Below are 12565 nucleotides of genomic sequence, written 5' to 3'. Positions count from 1 at the left end.
AAAAAAAAAAAAACCTTGTAAAGCCCTTTGCATGCTTTATTGTGTCTGTCACTAGGATGCTTCTCTTCATAACCTTGACATACAGATAACCCTTGTAACATGGAAATGTAGCCTGAGCTATTTTTGAAGTTTAAATAGGATTAGCCAGATACAGTGCATGTTTATAATCCCAATGCTTGGGAGACTGAGGCAGGAGGATCGCTGCAAGTTAGAGGCCAGCCTGAACTTCATAGTGAAACCCTGTCTCAAGACAAAAAAACAAACAAACAAACAAAAACAGGGCCTGCCAGATAGCTCAGCAGACTAAGTACCTGCTTAGGCAAGTACCAGGATGGGTTTGATCCCCTGCAGCACATGCTGCACCGACCCCGCCCCTGGGCACACTGAACGGCCACTGAGACCATGTGGCACACACCTGTAATCCCAGCGCTGGAGAGGCTGAAAACAGGAGGATCACTGAGTCTGAGCTGTGTAGTGAGACCCTGTACCAAATACATTAAAAACAACAACAATAAAACAACAAATAAATAAATTTAAAAACCAAAAATAAAATATTTCAGCAGGGCATGGTGGCACAGGCTCTGTAATCCCACTTGGAAGGTTGATGTAGGAAGATCACAACTGGCTTGTGTTAGTTTCTCTTTCTACCAGCAGGGTAAGAGTTCCTATTTCTCTACCTCCTTGCTGATGCCTGATGACACATTTTCACATTCTATTCCTCCTACCACCTTTTTTTTCATAAATCTTTTATTTGGTAGAGGGTCTAGCTCCGCAGGTTGGGTAGTGATTCTCCTGTCTCAGTCTCCCCAGCACTGGGATTAGAGGCATGCATCACCACACCCGGTTTTGCTAGCTGGCTCGGTGTGGGGCCTGCAAGACATGTGGTAGCCAGGGATCGAACTCAGGTCCTTGCTCTCTCTAGGTAGGTACTTATACTGCCAAGCTGTGTTTCCCCAGCCTTTCTTTATGCTGCCAAGTGCTGACCCTATACTTGAGCACTGTGTATACACTGAACACTGTGTATACAAGATCCACCACTTCCTCACAGAGTCTGTCTATATTATGAACCTGTCACTTATGAACAGGACAGCAGGTCTTTGTCCTGTCTCTGACCTCAGGTTGGGTAGTGACCTCACAATTCTCCAGTGCCTGAGCCACAGCATTTCTTTCTCCCCCTGCCTACATGGGCTGAGTCGTAGCAGGGCCTTAGAACCCGCTCTTGGATCCCTTCCTCCTCAGGCTGTTACTCGCTGTCAGTCCGACTCAGCCGCCCCGCATCTTGGGACCGGGTCAGACACTACAGGATCCAGCGCCTTGACAATGGTTGGGTGTACATCTCCCCTCGCCTCACCTTCCCCTCGCTCCAGGACCTGGTGGACCATTACTCTGGTATGTCCTTTCTTGCCTCCGTGAAAGACGGGGCGGGGGTGCACCTGCTGGAGATTATCTGTGCAGAAGAGTGACCCTATCCCTGTACTGAGACACAATGGGAGCCTTTGTTCATCCCACGCAACAGAGGAGCTACAGACCACCCATGGACTCAGCTAGTGCCTTCCCCACCACAGTGGTTCTCAGTCAGAGCACCCGACAGCAGGGAGCGTTCTCTCCCCAGTTGTTAGCTTTCCTGGGGCCTGTCCTGTAATGGACATTGCAAGATGTGGTCACCCAGGCAATGTCAGACAGGAGACTTCTCTTAGGAAAACTGGCCAGTGTGCTGGAGAGATAGCTGAGAGGCATAGGCACCTACCTGGCAAGCACAAGGACCCCAGTTTGACCCTCGGTCCCACATGCCATGCGGTCTCAGCCCCAGATGCCTGGGCCCCAGATGGGTGTCCACTGTGAGACTCTGGAACTGTGTGTGGTGGCACATGCCTGTAATCCCAGCACTCAAGAGGTTGAGCCAGGAAGATCTCTGTGAGTTTGAGACCAGCCTGAGGGCTACAAAAGTGAGCATAAGGCCAGCCCAAATTGCACAGTGAGACCCTGTCTCACAAAAAGAAAGAAAAAGAAAACTGGCCAGGTTGCCCCACATAGTGGGTACTGACATTGCTACATGAGGATACGGCTTTCCGTAGCTTGCTTTTCTTCCCAAAGCACTTTCTTAGCCAGAGGGTGCTGAGGCCCGTCAGTTTCCCCAGACTCAACTTGGGCGCATGACCTGCTCCTCTGGTGACCATGCCCCCACATGCCAAGTATGGGAAGCTGCCAGGGAGGGGCACCAGGGAGAGGCAGGGCTGCATCAGAGACGTCCAATGTCCCTCTGTCTTGCTCAGAACTGGCAGATGACATCTGCTGTGTCCTCAAGGAGCCCTGTGCCCTGCAGAGGTGCAGCGTACTCCCTGTCAAGGACATACCCCCACCTGTGACCGTGCAGAGGACATCCCTCAATTGGAAAGAGCTGGACAGGTGAGGGGACCCCTGGAAAAATCAGAGGCAGAACAAAGAAGCATTAGGCCCCAGAACTGGGAACACAGAACACAAAATGGGCTGTCGTGTGTGAGAACACTTGGGCCAGAGCCGACTAGAGCCCAGCCCAGCTCAGCAGGGTGGGTAGTGGCACAAGGTGACACTTGAGGAGGACAAAACCAAGTGGGGACCCCAAGGCAAGCAGAGTAGAAGGTTGGAGAGCACAGGCTTGCATGGGACATCAAGGTGGGGTTCAATCTGACAGGAACAGGGATCGGGGTTTGTCAGGAGTAACTGGACCTGTTTAGAGCAGAGCTGTGTGCAGGGGGGTGCGCCCTCACTGACTTCTCCCCACCCCCACTCCACAGCTCTCTCCTGTTTTCTGAAACTCCCACCACGGGTGCAGCATCTCTCCTCAGCGAGGGGCTCCGAGAGTCCCTCAGCTCCTACATCAGCCTGACCGAGGATGTCTCCTTGGACAGTGCCAAGGGCAGAAGCAGAGGTCGAAAGGGTAACCCAGGCTGTGGCACCTAGAAGCCCAACTTAGCTCAGCCCGAGCACCCCGGAAGCAAGGCTGCTCAGTGTGGGGAGGCCTGGGGCACAGGTGCATCTGGACTTCCACCTGGACCTCCCACTTCCTCCTCTCGGCCCTAAGAAGTTGCTTACCTCCTCCCTGGCCACGACCCTGTGGGCAACTTCGGTCTGCAGCACAGGACAGCTGGGGGTGGGCTCAGTGCTCCAAGAAGGGAGTAAACATCCTGTGGGGTCTGTTCAGGTCCTGATCTAGGGAATTCCAGCTCTACCTCTGTCTCCTGCCTGTTGAGTTCCATTCTGCATGCTATTAACCAGCCCTATTTATAATGTAGTCAACCACTAACATTGAAGAGGAAAAAGAATAATTTTAGAACAACTTCCTCTCTCACCTCAGAGGAAGACTGTGGCCCAGAAGGAAAGCAGGTGGCTAATCGCAGCAGATCCTCAGCTTCCAGCTCTACTTGACCCCAGAACAAGCAGGACCACTGACAGCCCAGGTCCTCCCATGGGCCCCATGAGCCTTCTCTGAACAGCCCCAGCTTTCAGATCTCCATTTCATTCTGTAGCTTCTTCAAAACCAACCAAGCTCCTCGGCCTAGCTATCTCGTGGCCAAATACAGTGACCCTCCACCCCTTCTCACTATGCAGCTCAGGCCTGTGCCTTGCCTCAGCCTCCCAGGATCACAGGCGTGCACCCCTGCACCTGGCTCAGAGCAACGCTGGTGGAGCCAAACATGGTGTGGGTGAGTGCAGAGCAGCGTGCAGGCGCGGGCACAAGGAGGCAGGGAGCCCTGTCCACAACACACCAAGCACAGCCCACACCAACTACACCTCAAGGTCTCTGCTGCCCACGACAAAGTCCTGGCTGCAGCAGCAAAGGCAGCAGAGCGAAAAAGGAGCTATCTTCTCCAGCTGAGGAGGTTGCAAGTGAGGTGGGACAGGGTTTATCAGGTATCATCGACAGGTTCTCATTAAAGATTTGTTTATTCAAGTATCTGAAAACCCTCTACAATGGAAACATCAGGTGCCGTTTGTACTGTGCTTTGAACCACACACATCCCGCTATACTGTTTTCAGAAGACTTGAAATGCCACTGATAGTTTAAAAACTGTACACTGGATAGAGAACCGAGGAAGACAATTTAATGTTTCATCCGGATTCAGAGGTGCATCAAATTTAATCACAGCTCCACTTGGCAAATAGCTGTTACATGATGGTATCCAAGAAAGGGTGGATGACAGATAAATTCAGAAGTGCTTTTTCCCCAGTGTGGATGGTTCTTTAGAAAGTGTCAGGTCACAGCCCTTGTAGAAAACACTGATGCCCAACATTCTAATTCTTGGTCCAGGAAACATGGGTCCTCCAGGTTCCATGTGACTGGGATGCCCCAACAATCATTTTTCTGTGCTGTAATTTGAGGGTCCATAGGACTGGACAGGAAACAGGTGGGAGCTGCTCACTGTCAGTCATAGTGGATGGCAGTGTAGAAGATGATCCAAATGACCTAGGGGAGACACACAATGCTTCCAGGTTACCGATTCCACAAAGTGAGGGCATGCATCAGGGTACTCTGAGGGGCTGGCTACCTGACACATAACCCCATGGAAAGCTTCAGCTATTTCACTGCACTCAGGCTGTCTCTAAGCAAGTGCAGGACGGCCCATTTGTGCTCCCAAAGGGATCTCTGGATAACTCCTTCCCTCACCAAACAGCACCCACGGAATGGTGGTATAGACATACAATCAATACACAAAACGGGGCTGGGGAGATGGTTCAGTGGAATAAGTGCTTCCCTGGCAAGCGCAAGGGCCTGAGTCCAATCCCCAGTTCCACCAAACAAAAACCAGAAGGGTATGTGGCTTCAAGTTTGAAGGCAGCTTGGGGTACACAGCGAGATCCTGTCTCAAAAACAAAAAACAAGGGGCCGGGGAGACGGCTCAGTGGAATAAGCGCTTCTCTGGCAAGCACAAGGGCCTAAGTTCAATCTCCTCTCCGGTTCCACCAAAAAAAAAAAAAAAAACAGCCAGCCAGGCACAGTAGCCTTCACTTGTAATCCCAACTCCCTGGGAGGCTGAGGAAAGAGCACTAAAAGTTTAGGGGCAGGGCAGACAATTTAGCAAGACTGCTGCAAAATAAAAAAGTGCTGAAGATGTAGCTCAGTGCTTCTTGGGTTTTACACACACACACAGAATCAATGCACTGTGTAATCCCAGTGCTTGAGAAGCTGAGACACGAGGATTGCTGGACTCTAAGGCCAGACTGGACTACACAGTGAATTCAAGGCCAGTCTGACAAACAACCTGTCTCAAAAAAGTTAAAAACAAATGAACAAAACCAAAAAAACACACTAAAAATGCAAAGGGCAGCTCAGGATATACAGCTCAGCAGCACAAGTGCCTGCCTGGCAAATATAAGGCTTTGAGTTTGATTCCTGATACAAAAAAAAAACAAGGGCCGCCCAGATAGCTCAGCAGATTAAAGCCCCTGCTCGGCAGATGCAGGGGCCTGGATCCATCCCCAGTGGAGCGGTGCCGGCTCTGCCCCCAGGGTGTGCTGAGCCGGTGACTGATTCTAATCTCAGCACTTGAGAGGCTGAAAACAGGAGGATCACTATAAATCCAATCTCGTGTAGTGAGACCCTGTAGGCCCGGTACTAAACACATAAAACAATTAATTAAAACAAAAACAAGACAGTGATACCCTCACACCACTTCTCAATGTGTACTGGTTTGAGATCTGGACACTCATGGGCATAATTTTTATTTTGTGGCAGAGCTGCTATGCTGTGCAGGCTGGCCTCAAACCCGCCACCCTCCTGCCCTAGCTTCCCCAGCAGCTGGCACTGCAGGCATGAACCTCTGTGGCCAGCTCAGAATTCCTGAGTAACTGAAACATAGTTCACATTCTATAGTTTGCCTTTTTTTTTTTTTTAACTAAAACAGCTGACGAGTTTATTTTCACATTTCACAATACAAATGAAACTGTACTTTTTGCACTTTTATCATACTTCTCCCTTCAAAACTATTCTTTGATAGGAAGGGGGAGCAAGTCTTCCTTTTCATTCATGCTGTTAGAAAACACCCAGAGTCACAGCACCATGACCCCTGGTGAAGCAGAACAAATAATATAAAACTGATACAGAGAGGCTGCCCCTCCACTTTATCTGTCTGGTCGAGTCATTCCTGGCTGAGTGGGCACCATCATGGGCTGAGCCGGTGGTCGCATCATTGGAGGCCCAGGCATCATTGGCATGTGGCCTCCCATGGGTGGTCTCATTCCAGGAGCAGGTCCCACTGGCATCATCCCGGGAGGTGGGGGGCCCATCATTGGCATCATGGGAGGGCCTCCCATATGAGGTGCTGGCATCATACCAGGGCGAGGAGGACCTGGAAGGCTGGGTGGAGGTGGGATCATAGCCCTGGCTGGGGGAGGAGCGGAGAATGGAGTAGGAGGTATCTTTCCTTGTTGAAATGCAGCCGTTGTTTTGTCAATCAGGCTCTGAGCTTGCTCTTCCATCCATTTCTGGTAGTAGTCTTTCACATTCTCTTTATGTTTCCTACCACTGCAGTGTCTTTCTCACAGATGGAGAGTCATGGGTGAGATACGTATCGCAGTAGTCACAATGAAACTTAGGCATGTTGCTCTACCGGCCGTTGGCGGCTTCGTCGCGCGCCACCCGGAAATGACGCCATAGTTTGCCCTTTTTAAAAGTATACAATCTAGAATTTTTTGTTTTGTTTTGAGATAGGGTCTCACTATGTAGTTTAGGCTGGACCTGAACTCACTCTGTATGTGTACCCCAGGCTAGCTTCAAACTTGTGATCTTCCTGCCTCAGCCTCCCAAGTTGCTGGGATCACAGGCATACATCATCACCCCTGGCCAGAAATTTTTAGAATATTCACAGAGATGGGCCAATATAAACACTGATTCCAAGGTATCACTCCAAAAAGAAAATCTGTTCCCATGACCAACTAGCTATTACTTCCTGGTTTTTCCTGCCATCAGCCATTGGAAACCACTCATCCTGCTGCCTCTATGGATTTGCCTGTGTTAGGGCATTTCACATAAACAGTGACTGAACTGGAGATTGAACCTAGATCCTATGTACTACACCCCCCAGCCCTTTTTAATATTTATTTTGAAAAAGAAAAAAATTATTTTGAAACAGCCTCTCCCTAAATTGCTTGAACTTTTCGTCTTCCTCAGCCTCCCGAGTGCTGACGTTACAGCATTTCCTGACTTTAATAGTCAGCTTTCTGCCTCTGGATTCTTCCATTTAGCATGCTGTCAAGGTTGTAGTAAGTGTCAAAGCTTACATTCTTTTTATGGCCCAACAACATTCCACATCAGGGGATAACTGTTTCTAGTTCCAGGGTGTTTTGGGGGGTTTTTTGTTGCCCTTTTTGAGACAGGTTCTCACTATGCAGCTCAGGCTGGCCTTGAGCTCACTTTGTAGGTCAGGCTGATCTCAAACTCACAAAGATCCTCCTGCCTCAGTTTCCCAAGCATTAAAATTACAGGTGTGCACCACTACACCTAGCTTTTGAGCTATTACAAATAACCTAAGTATATTAAATAGCTGTCAATTTCAAGCCTACATGAGTATTAGATGAAGCTGGCGGACAGTGGTCCCTGGATCTGCACATCAGCAGAGACTGTACAGTACCTCACACCAAATCAATCAATCTATCTATCTAGATATCTATCTATCTTTCGTGTGTGTGTGTGGGGCCAGCTCAGCCCACCAGGGGGCGGGGCTGGCTGACATGTGGTGCTGGGGGATTGAACCGCGGTCCCTGTGCTTTGCTAAGCTTGTTCTAAGTAGGTGCTTTAGACCACTGAGCCATCTCCCCAGCCCCCTCTTTCTTTCTTTCTTTCTTTCTTTCTTTCTTTCTTTCTTTTTCAAGATGGGGTCTCACTTTGCAGGTCAGGCCGGCCTTATGCTCACTTTTGTAGCCCCCAGGCTGGGCTCAAACTCTCAGTGATTCTCCTGTCTCAACCTCCCGCATGCTGGGATTACTGGCATGAATCACCATGCCCAATTCGGGGTCCAGCATGGCATGCGGGGCCAGGGATAGAACTCTGAACCTTGTGCTTGCCAGGCAAGTGCATATGCTGCTGAGCTATCTTCCTGGCCTCTCACACCCCATTTTTTAGGACAGCTTAGCTAGAGAAGGCATCACTTCAACCTCATGAACCTTCTGAACAAAAAATGGCACCTCGGCCACATAGATGAACTCAACTGCTGGGTTTCCCTTGTACGAGTAACATCTCATGAAAGGAATAGACCTGCTGTATAACTACCAGGTACATACCATGAACAAAGCAAAAGATGTCATAAATCCTTCTTTTGTGAGTTCCCATGTTCCGCCATATTCTTCCTCATCAATCTGTAGGTAGTTGCTGAAGTAGAGGTACAGGACCCCTGCATTGATCAGGCAGAACCTGGAGCAGTGGAGGACAGACACCAAACAAACTGTAACCCTAGTAGACTCAAAGACCCGTCAGACGCTGAGCTACTAGAGCATATTTTGTGTTCTAAGTTCACTGTTGGCACATGTCTCCCTTCAGGCACAGGTGACCTGGAGAGAGAAGCTCCAAACTCAGGAAGGTGGTTCTGCGTCATTGTTATGAGACCTTGTGCAAATCTGACAGGCATCTCTGCATCTCCATCCCCTCATCTACAAAATGGTGAGGCTGAGGCAGGAGAATGGCCAAGAGTTTGGCACAATGAGTTCAAGACCAGTCTAAACGACACAGTAAGAGGGCCAGGGAGATTACTCAGCAGCTAAGCACCTACCTGGCCAGCACAAGGTCATGAGTTTGATCCCTGGTACCAAAAACAAAACAGGGGCCAGGGAGATGGCTCACTGGAATAAGCGCTTCCCTGGCAAGCGCAAGGGTCTGAGTTCAATCCCCGGTTCTGCCAAAACAACAACAAAAAACAAAAACAAACAAAAAACCCCAAAATAATGCTTAAGTCCTTAAAAGAGTTCACCTGGATCAACTAGAGGTTTAAAGCAGGAACAATGATTTTTAGTCCCCCAGCAAAAGCAACAAATAAACATTTAAAGTACAGCTTAGTGAACCTGGCATGGTGGCACATGGCCATAATCCCAGCGTTTGGGAAACTGAAGGAGGAGGATTGAAGTGAACTATAGGTCAGTCTGGGCTGCATAATCAGTTTAATGTCAGCCTGAACTATATTGCAAGACTCTGTCAGAAAACAACAAAAAGTATTGCTCAGCAGCAAAGGCTTGCCTAATAGGGCCCTGGGTTAGATCTCTAGTACCATAAAAAATAGCATATACCAATATTCTTCGAGCTCCTTGAAGACAGAATGGCTGCTGAGCTACCTCAAAAAGAACTATACCGGACACGGCCTTTCATATAGCCCCAGATGAGGGGCTGCTGTGGGCCAAATGTACTCAACTACTACTACTTTTTTATTTTTATGAATTAAAAAAAAAATTTTTTTTTTTGATCTGCCTTGTGCCATGCTGGCCCCACCCCCACACTGAGAGGGCCATTGAGACTGGGCAAGTGGCACATGCCTATAATCCCAGAGTTTGGGAAGCTGAAAACAGGAGGATCACTACTGAGTCCGATCTGTGTAGTGAGACCCTGTAGACCCTCTGCTAAATACATTAAAAAAAATTATTTATTTGGTATAGGGTCTCCTATGCAGCTTAGACTCATGGTGATCCTCCTGTCTGAGCTTCCCCAGCACTGGGATTACTGGTGTGCGCCACCACTTCCAGTTTCAGGGCCAGCTCAGCACACCTGTGGTTCAGGAGCTGGCACAGCACATGGTACCAGGGATCAAACTCAGGTCCTTACGCTTGCCAGGCAGGTGCTTAGACTGCTGAGCTATCTTCCCAGTCCTTAACTACTACTATATGGTCTAGTAAACAAGCAACAGCGAGCAGGCATGGTGGCACATGCCTGTAATCCCAGCACTCACATTGAGGCAGGAAGATTATTGCAATTTACAAAGTGAGCTCAAGGCCAGCCTGAATTGCACAGTGAGACCCTGTCTCAAAAAGACAATCAATCAACTTTCAATCAATAAAAACAAGCAACAGCATGAGCCCCTGCACAGTTCCTAAGGAGAGATCATTCTGGATGTCTGTGTCTGCCATTACACTTGAGGTAAACCCAACAGTCCTTCCTCTCAGCCCATCACTTAGCAGAGACAAAGAGTAGCGACAGCTGGGCATGGTGGCGCAAGTCTATAATCCCAGCACTTTGGCAGGGTGAGGCAGGAAGACTGAAGTAAGTCTGAAGCCAGCCTGAAACATACAGTGAGACATTGTCTGAAAACAAAACAGAAACACGATAGCAAAAATAAAGCTAAAGGGGCTGGGGATATAGCTCAGCAGCACAAGCGCCTTCCTGGCAAGTGCAAGGTCCTGAGTTTGATCCCTGGTACTGCAAAACATACAAACAAACAAACAAAAAAAAAAAGTTGAAGCCAGAAGTCGGTGAACATCCCCAGGAAAGCCTACCCCACTATTTTTTTTTTGTTTTGTTTTGTTTTACATGTTTTCATTAGTGCATACTGATTGTACACATTAGTGGGGTTTATCTTGGCAGATCTGTACATGTCTATAATGTACTTCCAACATTTCCACCTCCCTATCACCCTCTTGCCATGGCCTTCCCTCCCCCAAAAGTCTTTGACTCCATAATGGATTTAGCTGACAGAAATTGGAAGGTGGTAAGCAGACCGCAGGACCCTACTGTAGTCATCTCTTGGTTTCATTATGGGGTCAAAATGTTTTTGTTTTTTTTTTTCAGTACTAGCGATTGAACTCAGGACCGTGAGCTTACCAGGCAGGTGCTTATTCTACTGAGCCATCTCCCTGGCCCCCATTTTTTCCTTTTTTAAATGAAGCAGTCAAAACTGTCTAGTGGTCTTTCCAGCTACAGCACCCACTGTGAGGAGGTACCACATGTCTCAGCCACACCCCTTCTAAAGGCAAAAGTGGAAATATGCCAAGGCCAGAGTACAGTTCTGCGGCAGGATGTGTGTTTCCTATGCACAAGGCCAGAGTTCAACCCCCAGTGCCAAAAGAAAAATCCAGAGGACAGGGAGGCAGTGTAGGCAGTGCAGTGGAGCTCAGGGGCCGGGGAGTCTGAGGCAGTGGCAGCAAGTCTGGAGTGTGTGGGCCTTTGGGGGTGCGGCTCACAAAATCTGTGGGCAGAGGCAGCATGGGTGAGGAAGGAGCCACACATTTTAGAACACAGCAGCAAGTGTAGTGTGAGGACAGGGAGCAACCAAGTGGTTAAATGAGGGGTAAAAAGAGCCAAAGGTGGCCAGGGAGATGGCTCAGTAGAATAAGCATTTCCCTGGCAAGTGCAAGGGCCTGAGCTCAATCCCCAGTTCAGCAAAAAAAGAGCCAAACGCTTCAAGCCTGGGAGCACAGTGGTTCTAACAGCAGAGGCAGAGAGTGAGGAAGCCCAGGTTTTTCTTAGATTTCAAAGAAAATACAGTTCTGGATTTGGCCAAGTTGTGGCCATATCCTTACTTCTTGCCAGAAACGCTGAGACCCAGCCAACGCCAGCCACCTCCTCCTGACAGGAACTTAGTTCTCACATTTAGAGGCTCTCGCTGCAGATTACTGATGGAAGCTGGAAATGCCTCTGAGACTCAGATAAGCTGGGCTGGAGCAGGACGATAGTCAAGGAGTGAGGGCGATGGAGAAAAGGCCCTGCATCCCCACTAAGGAAGGTGTTTAAGCCGGGGTTGGTGGTCTTGGGAAAGACTAGAAGGGCTCATGCTGAGCATTAAAGATGGGCACAATTCAGCTAGCTAGCCAGCCAGTAGTCCTGGCACACTGGAGATTCTATTGTGGTTTTATTTTTGTTTGGTTTTATTTTATTTTTTTTTTTTGCGGAACCGGGGATTGAACTCAGGCCCTTGTGCTTACCAGGCAAGCACTTATTCTACTGAGCTATCTCCTCAGCCCCATTATTTTTGGGTTTTGAGACAGGGTCTTAATACACAGTTCAGGCTGGCCTTGATCTCACGGTGATCCTCCTGTCTCAGCTTCCCAAGAGCTGCGATCACAGTCTTATGCCACTATTCCTGGAGGAATACTGAGATTTGAATGCCAGGGTCTTTGTCCTCAGCTGGATATCCACAGCACCTCCTGTACCCCGCTGCTTTCTGAGACAGGTCTGGGCTTGAACTTCCAATCTTCTTGCCCCAGCCTCCCTCAATGTTGGGATTATAGGCATGTGCTACCATATTTGGCAAAATTTTTGTTTTACAAATGAGAGAAAAGCCAGGTGTGGTGGCCCGTGGGTACGGTCCCAGGACTCTGGGAGGACAAGGCAGGAGAATGCTAATTTTGAACCCAGCCTAGATGATTTCACTACTCACCAAGATCTTCCCTCAAAAAATCAAAAAAAAGGGATAGGGATGTAGCTGAGTGTGAAGGCCCTGAGTTTAATTTTCAGTATAAAATCAACCAATTGGGCTGGTGAGATGGCTCAGTGGTCTAAAGCACCCACTTAGAACAAGCTAAGCTTAAGCAAAGCACAGGGACCACGGTTCAATCCCCCAGCACCACATGCCAGCCAGCCCCGCCCCCTGGTGGGCTAAGCTGGCCACACACA

General features: G+C 48.9%; 2 protein-coding genes and 1 pseudogene across 3 annotated transcripts in view; 1 reads left to right on the top strand and 2 right to left on the bottom strand.

Annotated features, from left to right (window-relative positions):
- Positions 1-3845, top strand: part of Sla2 (Src like adaptor 2) — a 26895-nt gene extending 23050 nt beyond the window's left edge. For both annotated transcript variants that reach the window (XM_023714800.1, XM_004630992.2), the window contains 3 exons: positions 1240-1389; positions 2274-2406; positions 2775-3845. In XM_023714800.1, coding sequence (XP_023570568.1) covers positions 1240-1389; positions 2274-2406; positions 2775-2940 — 449 coding nt within the window. In that variant the 3' untranslated portion in view covers positions 2941-3845. The remainder of the gene's footprint in view (positions 1-1239; positions 1390-2273; positions 2407-2774) is intronic.
- Positions 3846-3910: 65 nt separating this feature from the next.
- The window catches only part of CUNH20orf24 (chromosome unknown C20orf24 homolog), a 16237-nt gene continuing 7582 nt past the window's right edge, over positions 3911-12565 (bottom strand). The window contains exons 3-4 of the mRNA XM_004630883.2: positions 8257-8386; positions 3911-4444 (exon numbers count right to left, since the gene is read on the bottom strand). Coding sequence (XP_004630940.1) covers positions 4403-4444; positions 8257-8386 — 172 coding nt within the window. The 3' untranslated portion in view covers positions 3911-4402. The remainder of the gene's footprint in view (positions 4445-8256; positions 8387-12565) is intronic.
- LOC101582970 lies at positions 5887-6615 on the bottom strand (annotated as a pseudogene).

Source organism: Octodon degus, unplaced genomic scaffold (genome assembly GCF_000260255.1).
Source record: "Octodon degus isolate 3935 unplaced genomic scaffold, OctDeg1.0 scaffold00037, whole genome shotgun sequence".
NCBI lineage: Eukaryota > Metazoa > Chordata > Mammalia > Rodentia > Octodontidae > Octodon > Octodon degus.
Note: the sequence above shows the minus strand (reverse complement) of the source record. Positions and strands in the feature narration are given on the sequence as shown.